This window comes from Chiloscyllium plagiosum, chromosome 44 (genome assembly GCF_004010195.1).
Source record: "Chiloscyllium plagiosum isolate BGI_BamShark_2017 chromosome 44, ASM401019v2, whole genome shotgun sequence".
Classification (NCBI taxonomy): Eukaryota; Metazoa; Chordata; class Chondrichthyes; order Orectolobiformes; family Hemiscylliidae; genus Chiloscyllium; species Chiloscyllium plagiosum.
Genome location: NC_057753.1, coordinates 4,902,878 through 4,922,825, shown reverse-complemented (window position 1 = coordinate 4,922,825; position 19,948 = coordinate 4,902,878). Strand labels below are relative to the sequence as shown.

The following is a 19,948-nucleotide window of genomic DNA, read 5'->3' as shown; positions in this document are numbered from 1 at the left end:
AGCCTTGGGCGACTGTCTGTGTGGAGTTTGCACATTCTCCTTGTGTCTGCATGGGTTTCCTCCCACTGTGCAAAGATGTGCAGGTCAGGGTGACTTGGCCATGCTAAATTGCCCATGGTGTTAGGTGCTTTAGTCAGAGGGAAAAAAAAGAGTCTGGGTGGGTTACTCTTCGGAGGGTCGGTGTGGACTGGTTGGACCGAAGGGCTTGTTTCCACACTGTAGGGATCTAATCTCATCTAAACTGCTCGATCTCACTTCACAAGACAAATTCCTCATGCCTAGAATCAGTCAACCTCCTCTGAACTGCCTCTAATTCAACTGTATCTCTCCTCAGGTAAGGGCATCAAAATTGTGCCTGAGGCAACTCCTGGAGTTAAACTTCTGGAGATGGACTTTCATATGCCTTGATCTTGGCATCGTTACTATGCTATATCCTATTTATTTCTCTTCAAATTAAATGTGGATACTCATGATGTTAGTGATATAATAATCATACAGGAGTGGGGAAGTTCAACCACAGTCAGACTTTAAGGAGAGAATCTGGAACTTAGATATGTTGGAAGGGAGAGAAGCAGCAGAGCCAGGTGATAAGGCCGTCTCAGTCTGAGTGACAAAGAAGCTTCATAAACTTTGTAGGTGGGAATGGACGAGATAGGTGAGAAGGAGAGCCCTTCTAAAGGAACTAACTTGTTTTAGAGATATTAAAATGACCCACATGGTATGGTTAACAAAAAGAAACAATTGGAGTTGATTTTTATCCAGAATATTAACACCTATAACTGGGCTGGAAATGATTGACATAAACAGAAATCGACATCAATGACCTTGGTTCAGTCCTGGGTGTAATTAACAGCAAAATCCAATCACTGTATTTACTTGTGAATTCGCTTGTGTCTGAGTAGGTGGGATGACTGAGTGAATCCCTTCCCACACTCGGAGCAAGTGAACGGTCTCTCCCCGGTGTGAACCCGCTGGTGTACAGAGAGTTGAGATGATTGTCTGAAGGCGAACCCACAGTGAGAGCACTTGAAAGGTCTCTCGTCAGTGTGAATACGTTGGTGGGACATCAGTTCCCGAGAACTTTTGTAGCACTTCTCACACTCCTGGCATCGGAATGCTCTCTCGTCACTGTGAACCTGTCGGTGTGTTAGGAGGTGGGATGACCGAGTGAATCCCTTCCCACAATCAGCACAAGTGAATGGCCTTTCCCCAGTGTGAGTGCGCTGGTGGACGCTAAATTCAGATGATCGCTTGAACCGAGTCCCACAGTGAGAGCATCTGAATGGCCTCTCCTCAGTGTGAACAAGTTGATGGGACATCAGGTCCCCAGGACTCTTGCAGCACTTCCCACAGTCCGGACATTTAAAAGGCCTCTCGTCAGTGTGAACACGCTGGTGATTCAGTAGGTTAGATGAATTGTTGAACCCCTTCCCGCACTCAGAGCAGGTGAACGGTCTCTCCCCGGTATGAATGCGCCAATGCCTTTCCAGTTCGGATGGGGATCGGAATCCCTTCCCACAGTCTCCACATTCCCACCGTTTATCCCCGGTGTGACACCGCCTGTGCCTTGACAGGTCACAAGATCGGCTGAAATGTCGCTCGCACACAGAACATGTGTATGGTTTCTCCATACCGAGAATGGTGCTTTTTCCTTCCATGTTCAGAGTCCGAATGATATTGGATCCCGACGTCATGCAGTTTTCACTTGCCCGACTGAAAATCTTCCCTTTCAAACAACCTATTTAATACAGTTGATTCAGAAAAAAGGGGAGTGAGAAAGCCCACAAAAACAAAGGCAGTTTGTGAAACTGAGTTGAATGAATCTGGCGACGCGAGGGGCTGACAAGGGGAAAAAGTGACTACAAAAACTGTCGATTGTCACAAACACCCAGCTGTTTCCTGAAAGTTCATCTCAGTATTGGGAACACTGAAGCCACTGCTTTGAATCCCTGCTATAAACGCCACTCTCCAACATCACCAACCTGATCCCAATCTCTGCCAACTGACCAGGCTGTTCACAAACAAGATAAAACATATCATCCCAAGAGAAGCTTTGAACCACACATTCCCATCATCACCAAAACCCCTATTTCCACCTCAATAACATTACCCAATACCACCCCAGTCTCAGCTCATCTGCTGCTGAAACTCTCGTCCATTCCTTTGTTATGTCTTGATTTAACCATCCAGGTACATTCCCGGCCACCCTCCCATTTTCAAATTCCCTGAAATCTTGAGGTCACCCAAGACTCGTTGCCTGTGTGCTTACTCCCACTAAATGTTGGTCATTCATGTGTGCTCACTGACCGACACATTCTCCTGGCTAAGCAGCGCCAAACATTTCATATCCTTATCCTGATATTCAAATCCCTTGATGGCCTCTCCCTACGTCTATATTCTCCTCAGGCTTCACAACTCTCCAAGGTAGATCCGGTGACATGGGTATTCCTGACCTTAATTGCTCCACATTCGGTGCTCTTCTTTCAGTTTCGTAAATCCTGAGGCTCTGGAATGTCTTCCCTAATCCTGTCCACCTCACATGCTCCTCTAAGGTAATCCTTCAAACTGACCTTTCTCAACAACCTTCTGAGTCTCCTTCCCAAATAGCTCCTTCTGTGTACAGTTCTGAAATGTTGTTTTATGACATTTCCATAAAATGCGAACATTTTGAAAAGAATACAGGTTGCAAATACAAAAAGGTATAGTGCTGCTCCTTATCATTGATGGGTGAATAACCTGTAACTCCTTACCTTGCTGTGGGAGCACCTTCATCATATTGACTGCAGTAATTCAAGAAGACCAAACATCATCATCATCTCCACTGGCAATGGGAGATTGGCAAATATTGGCTCATTTCTGTGGAGAGAGAGAGAAACACAGTTGATGTTTCAGGATGTGCAAAATGAATTATCAGAACTAAAAACAGTGCAGAATTTGATGGTTAATATAAGCTCAGAAGTGGATCATAGGGCAGGAAAAACAATTTCTTGCTGTGAGAAGATAAAGCTGTCAATTCAATAGCACAATAGTCAGGGATGGTCAGCTGTGAAACTTCTTTAAGACATGAGTTCAGCAAAGTGAAAGCTAAACATCAAAGCTGACTAAAATCGTTCTTACTGACACAGGGAAGTTAGACAATGGCAGCGAGGTAAGCAAGGAGCGCAGAGGTGAAATCGAGCAATGGATTCTGATCCATAATAATGCAACCACAACAGTCTCAGAGCCATGAACCTCTCACAGGTAACAGAGAACAACAGAAGAGCTCAAAATTGCAAGACATGCTAAAATCCCAAGAATAACATTTCACAATATATCCATACAAGATTAAATTAAAAATATCTCTGTAGAAACTCTTCTACTAACAACATCCCATTACATTTGAAGAATAACATATCCTTATCAACCTGATCCCCATCTCAGACTTGATCTTGTTTGATGAATTCACAGTGGAAATTTCTGGCTCTCTCTGGATTGCAAAGTCCTCAAAAACGCAGTAACTTCACCCCATTTACTACAAAGCAGCACTTATTAGCTCCCTCTGTGTTTAATATCTTGGTTCTCGAACCAAGACCTGTCATAAAATCAGAGCAAAAATACAGCAGCGGGTCGAAATCTGAAATTATAAGACCAAACGGTGTAAGGATTCAGCAGTTCAGGGATTTTCTGTGGAGAGAGAAAAGGAGTTAAAATTTTAGGCTGTGCAGAATGAATTACAGGAAACAAAAACGGTGCAGAATTTGATAGACAGTGTAAGCTCAGAAGCAGAAGTGAAATTGGACAATAATCCACAAACAATTCCAGGCTGTGAAAGATAAGCAGGGAAAATAAAACTGGTCAGTATGCCACATATAATCAATTGTCAGAACTTCATTTTTACATAAATCAGCAAAAGGAACAGCAGAATACTAAACACAGTTAAAATACGCTAGAGGGCGACCCCCACATCTGTGGAATTGTTTTCTGTGGTTTCAGTTGTCTGCCCTTTACCACAGCCCAAACATATTATAGGGAACGTTCCAGCACCAGGGACTAGGAGGCTGCCGGGAAGGTATGCTTCTCATTTAAGTAAATGGGTTCACTCCTATCAGCGGTTTCGGGCTTTCATGGTAGGCCCTGGAACATAACCGTCGTGGGTAAGGGGGGACTACTGTAATCATTAGAGCCATAGGAAGTTAGACATTGGCAGAGAGGTGATTGGTGAGAGAGAGCAGTGGATGGGCATGGACTCAGATCCACAGTAAAGGAGCTACATCAGTCGCAGGGACACACAAACCCTTTGACAGATAACAGAACACAGCACTAAAAGATGGAAATTGTCATTGAAAGCTAAAAAAAAATTATATTGCTTTCCACTTTAAAATCCACTGAAAAAAACCAAAAGGTACCAGGAGCACTGGAGCCAGAGAAAAGTCTCAGTTGAGGAGGTCCCTGGGGAGGGCGGTGATGTCACCACGCACTCGTCACTGCATGATGACATCACAGACAGGAACACACAGCATTGGAATCTGTCCTGACCAGAGATCAGCCACACATTGTGAAGGATGGGAGGGTGCCCGAGAGTGATGGAGCAGGGGAGGTCGACCAGAATGGTTTGAGGAATGAGGAATTTTAGTTGCAAAATATGGATAGAGGTATTGTGGTTGAGGGGAGATTTCAGAGAGGTGTTCCATTTATGTTGGGTTCAGAAAACCTGGATAAAGAAATTATATTCTCATTAGGCCATTGTAAAAGGATCACAGGGAACACTCAGACTTACTAATTCGGGCAAGACCTACAGGTAGGATTTAGAGTCATAATGTAATACAGCATGGAAACAGGCCCTTCGACCCAAACTGCTCCATGCTGCCCACTCAGCTAGTTCCAACTGCCTACATTTGGTCCGTATCCCCCTAAACCCTTGCCATCCGTGTAGCTATCTGACTTTTTTTTAAATGTTGCTATTGTACCTCCAATTAACCACTTTCTCAGCCCATTCCATACACGCACCATTGTCAGTATGAAGATGTTGTCCCTCAGGTCCTTCTCAAGTCTTTCCCCTCTCACCTAAACTTACACCTTCTAGTTTTCAATTCCCCATCTCTGGGAAAGAGACTATATGCATTCATCCAATCTATGCTCCTCATGATTTTATACACCTCAATAAGGTCACTCTTCATCCTCCTATGTTCCAAGAAAGAAAGTCCTAAAGGTCAGGCCTACTAGACCTGACAACATCCTCATAAATCTTCTTTGCACTCTTTCCAGTTTAACTATGCCTTTCCTATAACAGGATGACCAAAACCGTACAAAATACTCCAAGTGCGGCCTCACTAACGACTGACACAACAGTAACATAACTTCCCAACTCCTATACCCAATGTCTCCACTGATGAAGGCCGGCATGTTAAATGCCTTCTTAACCGCCCTGTTTACCTGTGACACCACTCTTAAAGAACTATATACTTGTACAATTAGGTCCCTCTGTTCCACAACACTCCTCAGGACCCTACCATTGACTGTGTAAGTCTTACCTTGGTTTGACTTTCCAAAGTGCAGCACCTCATACTTATCTGTATTGAATTTTATTTGCATCCCACCCCCCAAACTCCTCAGCCCATTTCGCTATCTGATCATGATCTCTTCGTAATTTCTGATAACCTTCCTATCAATGATACTCACTAATTTTATATCATCCGCAAACTTACTAATCATGCCTTGTACATTCACATCCAGATCATTTATGTGAATAACAAATAATAAAAGCAAAAATATTATACAGTAAGTGGTAATGACACGGATCTCAATGCTTACATTCAGAGGCCAATAATATTGATGTACTGATGAATCAAAGGACACTGTCAGATTTTGATGTGGTGTCTGGTTTCAGTTTCTTGACTGCGAATCATCTTCCAATATCTGTAAAATAATTTACAAAACACATCAGTGTCAGCCCAGGGAGATCACAGATATTGCCAGTTACACATTGTGGTCACCGTCCCTCAATTTGAGGATAACATCAACTCAGGGTTGGGAGTTTATGCACAGGGTCTTCACGTGACTCTGCAGGTCACTTGTGTCAGGATTAAGAATGTGTTGCTGGAAAAGCGCAGCAGGTCAGGCAGCATCCAAGGAGCAGGAGAATCGACGTTTCGGGCATAAACCCTTCTTCAGGAATCAGGACTTGTGTCAGGATGTCCAACAGGTAATGGATTACAGGGAGCAGACTTTGCTTTCTTCTGTGCCACAGCTCTGCCTCGTCAACCAGACACTTGTTGTGAAAGGCCAATGCAGCCTGATGGACAAGTTGTCTCCATCCCGAACAATGGGCAGCAAGCTCCTCCCATTACATTGCCCCTCACCCTACAAAGATGGCGGACACCCGTGGCCCAGTGACCCTAACAAAGATGGCGGCCGTTCCCTGGGGCCTGTCACTGCGAGCAAGCCGCGACACATCATCCATTTTGTTGCCGACGTGGGGGAGGATCCTGTTCAGGCTTTGAGGCTGGACATAAATTACGTTCGAAGCCTCTCCCACGCATCCACTATTCGTTTCATCGCTCCCTCCGATTCTCACCGTTTGTTGAGGTCTGAGATACAACGGACTGACCATCGATGGCCGGGGCGGGGGCGGAAGGGAAAGATGGCAACCACGCATGCGCTTTACGAATCGGGTCGTTCGGCGGCACTACGCATGTTTTAAATCACAATGGAAACGGCATGTGATTGACGGCAGGTCCGGACCAATATGTAACAGGGGGCGGACCTGGAGGACCGAACTGGAGAGGCTGGTCCTCCAAACAATGGGAATGGATCCTCATTGAGAGCGTGATTCGAGCTGAACTCCAGGAGAAAACTGGGCCTTTTGGGTTTGTGGATTTGGACCCTGTGCGCTTACAGCAAACATTTCAATGTCCGTTACTGAAATGGATTTACTCAGGACACAACAGCAATTACTTTAGGGATTCACAAAGTGCAGTGGGAAAGGCTTGGGGTGCTGGGGCGAGTTGAGTGATCAGCCCAGAGGCCACAAAGTGAGATAGGGAGAAGACAGAGATAACTATGGGGGCAGTCTCGGAAGAGGAGTAAGCTTTGAGAGAGAGTTTGTCCCGGTGGGCCCGCGGAAAAGACGGAAGCAACTGTTTGGATTGCCTCAATCTTAGTGACAAAGAAGCTATATGACCTCATTCCTCTTGCTAATAATGAGAATGGAGGAGGGACAGCACTTCAAAAAGGACCCAAAGTTAATCGAAGGTATTAAAAGTGATTTAACACAGCAAGAATTTAAAGCTAAGTTACTTTATTTGACCTTTATCCACAATATTAACCCCTTTTAATGCTGTGGGGTTCACTAACATTGACAATATATGGACCCAAGACACACAACACAGGCTTGGATGTGATTAACAGCAAAATCCAATGACTGAAGTTAGTTATGAATTTTCTGATGTTTCTGCAGGGCAGATGATCGAGTGAATCCCTTCCCACAATCTGAGCAGGTGAAGGGCCTCTCCCCAGTGTGAACCCGCTGGTGTCTCAACAGACTGCATAATTGAGTGAATGTCATACCACACTCAGAGCAAGTGTAAGGCCTTTCCCCAGTGTGAACCCGCCGGTGAATCACCAGCGTAGACGACCGACTGAATCCCTTCCCACACTCAGTGCAGATGAATGGCTTCTCGCCAGTGTGAATACTCCGATGTTTCGTCAGGCTGGCTAATTCAGTGAATCCCCTCCCACACTCAGAGCACATGAACGGCCTCTCCCCAGTGTGAATCCGCTGGTGTATCACCAGCGTCGATGAGGAAGTGAAATCCTTCCCACACTCTGCACAGGTGAATGGCCTCTCCCCAGTGTGAACTCGCTGATGTACCGTAAGGTCAGATGATCGTTTAAACCCAGTCCCACAGTGAGAGCACCTGAATGGTCTCTCGTCAGTGTGAACAAGCTGGTGGGACATCAGTTCCCCAGAACTTTTATAGCACTTCCCACAGTCTGGGCATTGAAATGGTTTCTCATCAGTGTGAAGCCGCTGGTGTATCAACAGCTTGGATGACTGGGCGAATCCCTTCCCACACAATGAGCAGATGAATGGTCTCTCCCCGGTGTGAAGTCTTTGGTGTGCCAGCAGGGTGGACGACTGAGCGAATCTCTTCCCACAGTCAGAGCAGGTGAACGGTCTCTCCCCAGTATGAACCCGCTGGTGTCTCAGTAGGTGGGAGGACTGGGCAAATCCCTTCCCACACTGGGAGCAGGTGAATGGTTTCTGGCCAGTGTGTACTCGCTGGTGCCTCAGCAAGTGGGAGGTGCGCGTGAATCCCTTCCCACACTCTGAGCAGCTGAATGGCCTCTCCCCAGTGTGAACTAACTCGTGTGCGGTGAGGTCAGCTGATGACTTGAAGCCAGCCCCACAGTGAGAACACCCAAATGGTCTCTCATTGGTGTGAACACTTTGGTGGAAAATCAGGTCCCAAGAACTAGTGAAGCACTTGCTGCAGACTGGACACTTAAATGGTCCCTCGTCAGTGTGAGTGCATTGGTGTGTCTGCAAGGTGGAAGAGGAAGTGAATCCCTTTCCACACTTTGAACAGATCAACAGCCCCTCTCCAACGTGACTGCGCCGATGTGTTTCCAACTCAGACTGGGATCGGAATCCAATCTCACAATCCCTACATTGCTTCTCCCCACTGTAACTGCATTTATGTTCAAACAGGTCAGACGATCGACTGAAGCCTTGGTCACACACAGAACACATGTACAGTTTCTCTTCATTGTCAACAGTACTTTTGTCCTCCATGTTCCAAATCCATCGAGGTCCAGATTACGATAAACTGGGCAATTTCAGCAGCTCCAGAGGGACGTTCACTTTTTGTTTCCCAATTGCTAATTCTATCCTTTTTACATCCTGTGAAACCAGATTTAAAACAGAAGAAAACAGGGAGCGTGAGACAATCTGAAAAAAAGAGGCAGGTTGTGAAACTGCAGCTGAACAAATATGGCAACTTGCAAGGCCAGCTCTGGAGAAAAAAAAAGTGATTACAAAAGCTCCTGGATTGTCATAAAAGCCCAACCAGTTCACTAACCGTCTTTCAGGGAAGGGAATTGGTCACTTGGACTGCACTGACAAAAGATGATTGGGAAGAGAATAAGTGAGAGAGGCAGATTTTATCTCAGCTGTAACCTGATGACAACATTGTTCGATTCTCCCAAGCCCTCCATCTCCACTACCTGTAAATTCTATCACCTCCCAGTCACACTCCATTCTGACTTGTCTGACATCCAAGTCTGGGTGAACACAATTCCATCAATTTAAATTTGAGAAGATTGAAGCCAATACCTTCAAGTCCCTGCTACAAACTCCACTTCCTCACCACCGACTCACTCTCTCTCTCCCCCTGGCAACTGTCTGATGTGTGACCTCAACCGTTCTCAGCCCAAGATGAGCTTCCACCCACACCTCAAATTTCATCAAGACCAGCTATTTCCACCTCGGTAACAGTGCTCAACTCCAGCTGATTGATGCTGAAACTGTCATTCCTTCTTTAGTTACATCAGGATTTAACTGTCCTAACACACTCCTGGTCAGCTTCCCACAGTAAACCTCCCTGCAATCTCAAGGCCATTCAAAGCTCCGCTGTCCACATGCTGACTCGCACCAATCACCCTGTGCTCACTGACCTAAAGAGGCTCCAGCTTAAGAATCAGCAAAATACTTCTCATCCCTGTCTTTCAAATTCCTACCCATCTCTAATGTCCTCCAGCCTCTCAAACTTCCCTGTCTCTAAACTCAACACACAAATCATGGTTTCTCTTTCCTCCTGAATAATACGGATTTGAATTGTTCTACCAATGGGCACCGTACCTTCGATTGCTGGGGCAGCCTGCTCTGGAAGTTGCCTCCTGAAACACTCTCTGTCTCTCAACCTTCCTTGAAACCCCTTCTTTTTCCTCAGCTTTTTACCCTGGTCCTCATAGCCCCATTTGTGGCACCGTGTCAGCCGTTGCTTCATAACGTTGCTGTGGAACACCTTTAAAATATTCTATTATGTAAAAGGCGCTACCCAAGTAGGAAATTGCTGTTGCTAACTCAGATACGTCACTGTTGCATCACTGCTGGGTGAATAGCCTGTCGCTGTTTAGCTAACAGAATAGTGGGAGCACCTTCACACGGACCCAACAGCTCAAGGAAATAAAATGTTACCTTTTCCACAGGCCACTGTGGATTGGCAATGTCTGCTGGTCTCTTGAAATTTCAGAATCGTAGAATTCCCATGATAAAAACAAAAGAACAAAAAAATGACAGCACAGGAACAGACCCTTCGGCCCTCCAAGCCTGTGCCGATCCAGATCCTGTATCTAACCCTGTCGCCTTTTACTTAAGGATCTGTATCCCTCTGCTCTCTGCCCATTCATGTATCTGTCTAGATACATCTTAAATGACGCTATCGTGCCCGCCTCTACCATCTCTGCTGGCAACACTTTCCAGGCATCAACCACCTTCTGTGTAAAGAACTTTTCACGCATATCTCCCTTAATTCCCCCCCCCCCACCTTAAACTCGTGACCCCTCGTAATTGGGTCCCCCATTCTGGAGGGGAGGGGGGGGGGTGGGGGGGGGGGGAGAGCTTCTTGCTATCCACCCTGTCTATATCTCTCATGACTCTGTAGACCTCAATCAGGTCCCCTCTCAACCTCCCTCTAATGAAAATAATCCTAGTCTACTCAACCCCTCTTCATAGCTCGTGCCCTCCATGCCAGGCAACGTCCTGATGAACATCCTCTGCACTCTCTCCAATGCCTCCACATCTTTTTGGTAATGTGGTGACCAGAACTGTACGCAGTATGGAAGCATGCTATTCAGTCCGAACCCAACAGGCTCTCCAAAGACCGTGCCACCCAGATTCCCCCACCCTATCCCTGCAATTCCCATGGCTACACTACCTCGCCTGCACATCCATGGACACTATGGGCCAAATCAGCATGACGAACGCACCTAACCTGTACATCTTTGGACTGTGGGAGGAAACCCACACAGACAGGGAGAATGTGCTAACTCCACACCGACAGTCGCATGAAGATGGAATCAAATCCGGGTCCCTGGCGCTGTGAGGCACCAGTGCTAACCATGGAGCCATCGTGCCGTCCCCATCTGTGAAACTGAATTTCACAATGTGCAGAATGAATTTTTGGGAATAAAAATGGGGCAGAAAGTGGCTAATGTGAGCCTAAAACTGAAAGGGAAATGGACACTAGTGCAGGAAAACGAAATCCTGACTGTGAAAGTACCTTCCTGTGGGAAGGTAAAGCTGCTAAGTTAACAGCACATATTCAGAGGGCAGTCAGTGGTAGGAAGTTGGGCAAAGTAATAGATAAATATCAAGCCTGTCTAAAACTATTAATTATTGACAGAGGAAGTTACACACTGGCAGAGAAGTAATCAAGGAGGGCAGAAGTAGAGTCGCAGGTACTTAGGATAGTAAAGAAGGCATTTGGTATGTTTTTCTTTATTGGTAAGAGTATTGATTACAGGAGTTGGGAGATCATGTTGCAGTTGTACAGGGCATTGGTTAGGCCACTGTTGGAATATCGTGTGCAATTCTGATCTCTTTCCTATCGGACGGATGTTGTAAAACTTGAAAGGACTCAGAAAAGGATGTTGCCAGGGTTGGAGGATTTGAGCTATAGGGAGAGGCTGAATAGGCTGGGACTGTTTTCCCTGGAGCGTCGAAGGCTGAGGGGTGACCTTATAGAGGTTTATAAAATCAAGATAAATACGCAAGGTCTTTCCCCTGGGGTGGGAAAATCTAGAGCTAGAGGGCATAGGTTTGGGGTCAGAGGGGAAGGATATTAAAGAGACCGAAGGGGCAACTTTTTCATGCAGAGGGTGGTGTGTATATGGAATCAGCTGCCAGAGGAAGTAGTGGAGGCTGGTACAATTGCAGCATTTGAAAGGCAGCTGGATGGGGACATGAAGTGGAAGAGTTTCAAGTGCTGGCAAATGGAACTAGATTGGGTTGGGACATTTGGTCAGCATGGACGACTTGGACTGACGGGTCTGTTTCCGTGCTGTACGTCTCTGTGACTCTATAACTGAAGCACAGCAATGGATGGACATGGGCGAGATCGACAGTAAAGGAGCCACACCAGCAGCAAAGCCTTGGAAATACTTATAACAGCAAGATTTGCTTCACAGTATGGAGTCTAAACATCATCTCTTGACATTCAACACTAGCACTGAATTCCCACTCTCAACTTGCTGGCAGTTAACTTTGACCAGAAATGGAACAAGCCGTATAAATAAGTGGGTCGAGGAGCAGGTCAGAGGCTAGAAATCCGACAGTGAGAAGGTCAGTGACTCCCTGAAGTCTGTCCATATCTTCAAGGCACAAGCCAGAGGTGTAATGGAGTACTCCCCACTTGCCTGGAAGAGTGGAGCGTCAGCAACCCTCAATAAGCTTGACATTATGCAGGACAAAGCAGCACGCTTGACTGGCATCACATCCACAAACATCTCCTTACTCCACCACCAGCACTCTGTAGCAAGTGTGTTGCATCCAGAAATAAACACTGCAGAAATTCACCTAGGCTTCTTGGACAGCACCTCTGAAACCCATCTCTCGGTCCTGACAGACTTCAGCCTCAGGTCTTCAAAGACATCAGCTACAAATTCACAGCTACTTCCATCTTGAAGGTCAAAAGCAGCAGACACATGGGAGCATAAACACCCACAAGATGCCCTCAGCGCCTGACAAGAGATGGGGCAATAACTTGACCTCCTCCTGGGAAATAATTCAGGCCGAGTGACTCCGGTGTTAGCCTAGCACTTTTGGACCAGTGACCACAATTCTATTAGTTATAAAATTGCTTTGGAAGAGATAGGCTTGGCCCACAAGTTCGAAATTGAAGCTCGGCCAACTTTGATGGTGCTCGACAGGAACGCTCAAAAGTTGTTTATTGGTAAAGGTCCGGTAAGTGAGAGGCTTTCAAAAGCAAGAAAACAAGAGTTCAGGATCAGCATGTCCCTCTTAGTGTGAAGGCCAAGACTGCCAGGAGTAGGGCACATGGGATGACGACAGATGTTGAGGCTCTGATCAAGAAAAAGGAGGCATATGTCAGGATAGAGAGCTGGGGTCAAGGGAATCCCTTGAGGAGGTAGGGAAGTATAGGGAGTATGCTTAAGGACAAAAATCAGGAAGGCAAAATAAATGGGGGAATGAAATAGCTTTGGCAGATCAGGTTAGGGAGAATCCAAAGAGATTCTACTAAGTACATTAACAGCAAAAGAGTAACAAGGGAGGGAATAGAGACCCATAAAGATCAGCAAGGCTGTCTATATGTGGAACCACAGGAGATGGGGGAACGATCCTAAACGAACATTTCAAATCAATATTCAACATGGAACCTTAAGGACCGGGGAACATAAATAGTGATGTCTTGAAAAGGGTCCGTATTACAGAAGAGGTGGTGCTGGACGTCTTAACGTGCATAATGGTAGATTAATCCCTGGGACCTCATCAAGAGTATCCCACGACATTGTAGAAAGCTAGGGAAGAAATTGTAGTGTCCCAAGCATAAATAATTGTATCATTGACAGCCACGGGTGAGGTGCCAGAAGATTGGAGGGTAGCCAATGTTGTACCATTATTTAAGAAAAGTTGCAAGGAAAACCAGGGAACTACAGACCAATGAGCCTGACATCATCAGTGTGTAAGTCATTGGAGGGGATTCTGAGAGACAGGATTTAGATGCATTCGGAAAGGCAAGGACTGATTAGGGATAGTCAGCATAGCTTTGTACGTGGAAAAGCACGCCTCACAAACTTGACTCAGTTTGAGATGAGGGCAGACGTGTTTTTTTTTTAAATTAGATTACTTACATTGTGGAAACAGGCCCTTTTGCCCAACAAGTCCACACCGACCCGCCGAAGTTCACCCACCCAGACCCATTCCCCTACATTTACTCCTGCACCTAACACTATGGGCAATTTAGCACGGCCAATTCATCCTAACCTGCACATTTTTGGACTGTGGGAGGAAACCGGAGCACCTAGAGGAAACCCACGCAGACACGGGGAGAACGTGCAAACTCCACACAGTCAGTCGCCTGAGGCGGGAATTGAACCTGGGTCTCTAGTGCTGTGAGGCAGCAGTGCTAACCACTGTGCCACCCACTTATCGCAAGTTATTCAGATTCCCTGGCTTCTGGTGTTATGTTAAACCACCCTGCCTGTTCTGACATCAGCAAGGCCTTCAGCGAGCTTCCACATAGTGAACTGGCTAGTAAAGTTAGATCACATAGGATCCAAGGGGAGATAGCCAACTGGATTCAAAATTGGCTCGATGGCAGGAGCGAGAGGCTGGTGGTAGAGGATTGTTGGTCAGGTTCGAGGTCTGTGACCAGCGGATAAGTGCTGGGTCCACTGCTGTTTGTCATTTATATGAACAATTTGGATGAGAATATAGGGGGCATGGTTAGTGCATTTGCAGACAACATATACTGGCGGTGGAGCGGACAGTGAAGACGGTTATCTAAGAGTACAATGGGATCTTGATGAACTGGGACAGTGAGTCAAGGAATGGCGGATGGAGTTTAATGTAGACAAATGGAAGGTGTTGCTTTTTGATAAGACAAACAGGGCAGGACTTGCATAGTTAATATGAGGGCCATGGGGTGTGTTGTCAAACAGGGACCTAGGGGTGCAGGTACATAGTTCCTTTAAAGTGGCATCACAGCTAGGCAGGGTGAAGGCGGTGTCTGGCACACTTCACTGGTCAGAGCACAGAGTACGGAAATTGGGACATTGTGTTACAGCTACACAAGATATTGTTAAGGCCACGTCTGGAATACTGTGTACAATTCTGATATAGGAAAGCCGCAAAAAAGATGCACAGCCATGTGACTGTGACTGCCAGGTGTGCATTATAAGGAGGCGAGATAGACTGGGACATTTTTCCTTGGAGCTTTGGAGGCTGAGGGGCAATCTACAGAGGTTTATAAAATCATGACGGGCATACATAAGGTCTTTTCCCCAGGGGAGGGGGCGTCCAAAACACAGGCAGTTGGTTTAAGAGGGCGAGGGGGAAGACTGGACAAGGACCTGAGGGACAACCTTTCCTTACTGAAGGTGGTGCATATATGGAATGAGTTGTCAGAGGAAGCGGAAGAGGTGGCTACAATTATAACATTCAAAAGACATTTGGACAGGTACATGGACTGAGTCAGAGGTCCACAGCATGGAAACAGGCCCTTCAGTCCAACTCGTACATGCCGACCAGATATCCTAACCTAATCTAGTCCTATTTGCCAGACTTGGCCCATATCCCTCTAAACCCTTCCTATTCATACATCCATTCAGATAACTCAAATGCTGGAATTGTACCAGCCTCCACCACTTCCTCTGGCAGTTCATTCAATACACGCACCACCCTCTGTGTGAAAAAGTTGCCCCTTATGTCCCTTTTAAAATCTTTCCACTCGCACCCTAAACCTATGCCCTCTAGGTCTGGACTACCCTAGCCCAGGGAAACGACCTTGTCGGTTTACCCTATCCATGCACCCTTATGATATTATAAACCTCTATAAGGTCACCCCTCAGCCTTCAGGGAAAACAGCCCCAGCCTATTCAGCCTCTCCCTATAGCTCAAATCCTGGCAACATCCTTGTAAATCTTTTCCGAACCCTTTCGAATTTCACAATATCTTTCCAATAGGAAGGAGACCAGAATTGCATGCAATCCTCCAAAATGGGATATGAACGGTTTAGAGGGATATGAGCCATATGGACCTAGTTCAGTCTAGGGAAACCTGGTCAGCATAGACAGGTTGGGGCAAAGGGTCTGTTTCCATACTGTGTGACTCTACGACACCCGCATCCTCTGAGTAACGCAAGACAATCAGAAAAACGTTATGGTGCAAAAGGTGGCTCTTCAGCCAACTACAGCTGCTCCAAATGTTTAACACATATAATTACTCATCTTTCACCTCAGTCAGTCAGAGAAAAATCTCAGCTGAAGGAATCCCGAGAGCTCAAAAACACACAAGGGAACACAGAGCATCTGTGTCTCTGCACACCAGTGATCAACACACATTGTGAAAGATGGGGAGGATCCCCAAGAAGATGCACAGGAGATTTACGAGAATGGTTCGAGGGATGAGGAACTAGAGTTGCAAATTTCGGGAAGTTTTCATATTTTGCCCACGGTAAGGGGGCATCATTGGCTAAAGTAACATTTAATGCTTGTCCATAATTTCCTTCTCAAAATTCTTTGGGTGGTAGGTACATCCATTGTGCCGGTAGCAAGTGACTTCCAGGATTTTGGCCATGACGGTGACGGAATGGCAGTGATACAGGTGAGTCAAGACTGAGTGGGGCTTGGAGGGAAACTTGCAGATGGCGATTCTCTTATGCTCCAACCATTTCACTTCCCTGTTTTCCGCCTCATTCGTACTCCAGACAGCCCAACCTCGTTTCACGAAGGCGTTTTTTGAGAAAATTAATCAGGCAGTTTTGCACAAGTCAAGTTAAAAAACGCGGGCTCGTCCGGGATTTGAACCCGGGACCTCTCGCAACTCGGCACAGTAAAGGACTGGGGAGTCAGGAGGTTGGAGAAACAGATTTCCTCCTTGCAGCAAACGATATCAAGAGGAGATTTGATAGAAGTGCTATTGAAAAAGAGTTAAATAAGGTAGAAAAGGTTTTCCTACTAGCTGATGGTAAAAGGATTACGGGACAGATTATTGAAGGAGATTCAAAGAGGACGACACCAAAATCGGTGCCATAAGTGGATGCTGAAGAAGGCTTTCTAAGGTAAGGCAGCATGGTGGCTCAGTGGTTAGCACTGCTGCCTCACAGCGCCAGGGTCCCAGGTTCGATTCCAACCTCGGGTGACTGTCTGTGTGGAGTTTGCACATTCTCCGTGTCTGTGTGGGTTTCCTCCGGGTGCTCCGGTTTCCTCCCACAGTCCAAAGATGTGCAGGTCAGGTGAATTGGCCATGCTAAATTGCCCATAGTGTTAGGTGCATTAGTGAGAGGGAAATGGGTCTGGGAGGGTTACTCTTCGGAGGGTCGGTGTGGACTTGTTGGGCTAAAGGGCTTGTTTCCACACTGTAGGGAATCTAATCTAATTCAATGGCAAAGTTTTTACCCATTGATCAATGGGTTGAAAAATGGCAGATGGGTGTTTCATCTGGGTAAATACAAAGTATTGCATTTTGGTACAACAAGGGGAGGCCTTATACAATTAATGGCAGGACATTGGGTAGTGTTATAAAACAGAGGGACGTGGGAGTGCAGGTGTATAATTCTTTGAAGTTTGCATCACATATAGACAGGGTGGTTAAAAAGGTGTTTGACATGCTTGCCTTTACTGCTCAGTCCTTTGAGCTGGGAAGTCACACTCGAGTTTGTCCAGAACATTGGTGAGGCCTCTCCTGGAATGCGGTGTCCAGTTCCGGTCACCCATTTATTGGAAGGATATTAACATGAGGGAGAATGTTTAGAAGAGGTTTATCAGGATGTTGCCGGGTAAGGAAGGTTTGAGTTATTAAGAAAAGTCTGATAGGCTAGGACTTTTTTTATTTCACTGGAGCACTGGACTTTGAGAGGTGACCTGATAGAAGTTTGTAAAATAATAAGAGGTGTAGAGTTAATGGTAATTGTCTTTTCGCTAGAATGGGGTATTTCAAGACCAGGGAGCACAGTTTTAAGGTGAGAGAAGAGAAGCATTTTTTTTTAAACACACTGGGTGGTTCAATTGTAATGGATGCAGGTACACTTACAAGATTTAAAGACATTTGGATAGATAGACGAATAGGAAAGGTTTGGAGGGATATGGGCCAGGAGCAGACAGATGGGACTAATTTAATTTGGGATAATGTTCGGCATAGACTGACTGGACCGGAAGGATCTGTTTCTGTGCTGTATGACTATGAGGCAATAAGAAATTTTATGCAGTGAGTGGTAATTACCTGGAAATGGATAGTTAGAGCAAAAAGCTTCTAATACAGTTCTGATGAACAGTTGAATCCGTCACGTGACGTTTGATTTCAGATTCCTGCTTGCAAATCCTTTTGTAACATCCTGTAAAAGTACAATACAAAAGCAATCACAGGCAGTAGGTCAAGGATAGGAAATCACAAAGTGCTAAACATTATTTGCGGTTTCATAAAACAAGAGCTGTGGATGGTGAAAATCAAAAAATAAGCACGTTTCTGCAGAAACTCAGCGGGTACATCAGCATATTTTCTCTCCACAGATGCTGCCATATTGCTCAGGCTCTCCATACATTTGTGTCTGCCACTTGGTCTGAGTTTGCGGTTTCTCAATTCTCCGAACCTAACCACCCGTCAAAGGAGTTTCCAAAATCCATCACTGTCAGTTCGGGATAGAAATGAACTGTTATTCCCCCCTCCTAGCCAGCATTACCACACATGCTCAGCCAACTCAGTGTACTATTGCCACCTTCGCCCCATATCCTTTAGCCTCCTTTCTATGACAGAATTCCACAGGATCATCACTCACTGCATGAAGAAATTTCTCATCTCAATCTCATGTAGCCTACAAGAATGCTTAGTTTGCGACTCTCGGATTTGCAAGGCCCATGCAATTTGACAGAATCGTTACAGTGCAGAAAATGGTCGCTGGGCCAAAGATGTTTTTATCTTATTGTTTGGTATGCTTTCCTTTACTGGTCAGAGTATTGAGTACAGGAGTTGGGTGTCACATTGCGACTGTACAGGACATTGGTTAGGCCACTTTTGGAATATTGGTCTCTTTCCTATTGGAAAAATGTTGTGAAACTCGAAAAGGTTCAGTAAAGACTTACAAGGATGTTGCCAGGGTTGGAGGATTTGAGCTACATGGAGAGGTTGAATAGGCTGGGGTTGTTTTCCCTGGAGCGTCGGAGGCTGAGAGGTGACCTTATAGAGGTTATAAAACCATGAGGGGCATGGATAGGATAAACAGACAAAGTCTTTTCCCTGAGGTGGGGGAGTCCAGAACTAGAGGGCGTAGGTTTAGGGTGAGAGGGGAAAGATATAAAAGAGACCTAAGGGGCAATTATTTTCACGCAGAGGGTGGTACGTGTATGGAATGAGCTGCCGAAGGAAGTGGTGGAGGTTAGTACAATTTAAAAGGCATCTGGATGGGTATATGAATAGAAAGGATTTGGAAGGATATGGGCCGGGTGCTGGCAGGTGGGATTAGATTGGGTTGGGATATCTGGTCAGCATGGACAAGTTGGACAGAAGGGTCTGTTTCCGTGCCATACATGTCTATGACTCCATTCCCTCATGACAATCTCTCATCTTTTCCCAATGTCACTGCATAGCATTTCCATCCAAATAATTATCCAACGCGCTCTTGAATACTTCAACTGAACCTGCCTTCACCACATTTCCAGGCAATACATTCCACAACCTTAACGAGTACTGTGTGAAAATGTTCTCTCTTACAACCCCCTTGAATCTTTTGCACATCACATTCATTTTTCTTTTCCAAAATGGCAAAAAACTTCTTCCCATCGATAGTTTCCATCGCCCGTTCATGATTTTGAAAAACTCAGATCTCCTCTTAGTCCCCTTCACTCCAGAGAGGACAGGTCCTACTTCTTCAATCTATCCCAACAACTAAAGTTTCTCATTGCCGGAATCAACCTTGCAAATTATTTCGACATCCAATACAAAGAAATCACAGCTTCATGGGCAGCAACCTCCTCCAAGTCAATCCAAATAATACCTTTAACAAACATGGCAGCTGTGAATGTGCACAAACGATGTGCCACTCCTTTCTGACACTGCTCCTTCCCATCTACCCCTTCCCTCTCTGCCCTCCACTCCCTTCTTGCCCCCACCTCCCTCTTTGCCCTCCCCACAATTCTTCTCGCACCACCCATTCCCTCCCAATGTCCCGTTCAACCCAATTCCCCACAACGTCGCACCCCCCACAATAACCCCCAATGTTGTAGCTGCCCCAAC

General features: G+C 45.9%; 2 protein-coding genes and 1 long non-coding RNA gene across 4 annotated transcripts in view; all 3 read right to left on the bottom strand.

Annotated features, from left to right (window-relative positions):
- Positions 1-824: 824 nt before the first annotated feature.
- On the bottom strand, positions 825-4,873 carry LOC122543486 (gastrula zinc finger protein XlCGF7.1-like). The gene is made up of 3 exons (XM_043682215.1): positions 3,405-4,873; positions 2,751-2,856; positions 825-1,738 (listed from the first exon to the last, which is right to left on the bottom strand). The coding sequence occupies exons 2-3, from the start codon at positions 2,773-2,775 to the stop codon at positions 873-875; spliced, it is 891 nt and encodes a 296-aa protein (XP_043538150.1). The 5' UTR covers positions 2,776-2,856; positions 3,405-4,873; the 3' UTR covers positions 825-872.
- Positions 4,874-7,259: 2,386 nt separating this feature from the next.
- LOC122543634 (zinc finger protein 850-like) overlaps positions 7,260-19,948 on the bottom strand; it is a 113,347-nt gene continuing 100,658 nt past the window's right edge. Inside the window, exon 11 of the mRNA XM_043682456.1 lies at positions 7,260-8,799. Within this exon, the coding sequence (XP_043538391.1) occupies positions 7,406-8,799 (1,394 nt within the window). The 3' untranslated portion in view covers positions 7,260-7,405. The remainder of the gene's footprint in view (positions 8,800-19,948) is intronic.
- Positions 10,998-19,948, bottom strand: part of LOC122543506 — a 16,609-nt gene continuing 7,658 nt past the window's right edge. The window contains exons 2-3 of one of the 2 annotated variants that reach the window (XR_006310057.1): positions 17,942-18,053; positions 10,998-11,132 (exon numbers count right to left, since the gene is read on the bottom strand). This is a non-coding gene — a long non-coding RNA (uncharacterized LOC122543506). Of the gene's footprint in view, positions 11,133-11,998; positions 13,063-17,941; positions 18,054-19,948 lie in introns of those variants that run through there. The other variant, XR_006310058.1, reaches the window with a different exon arrangement.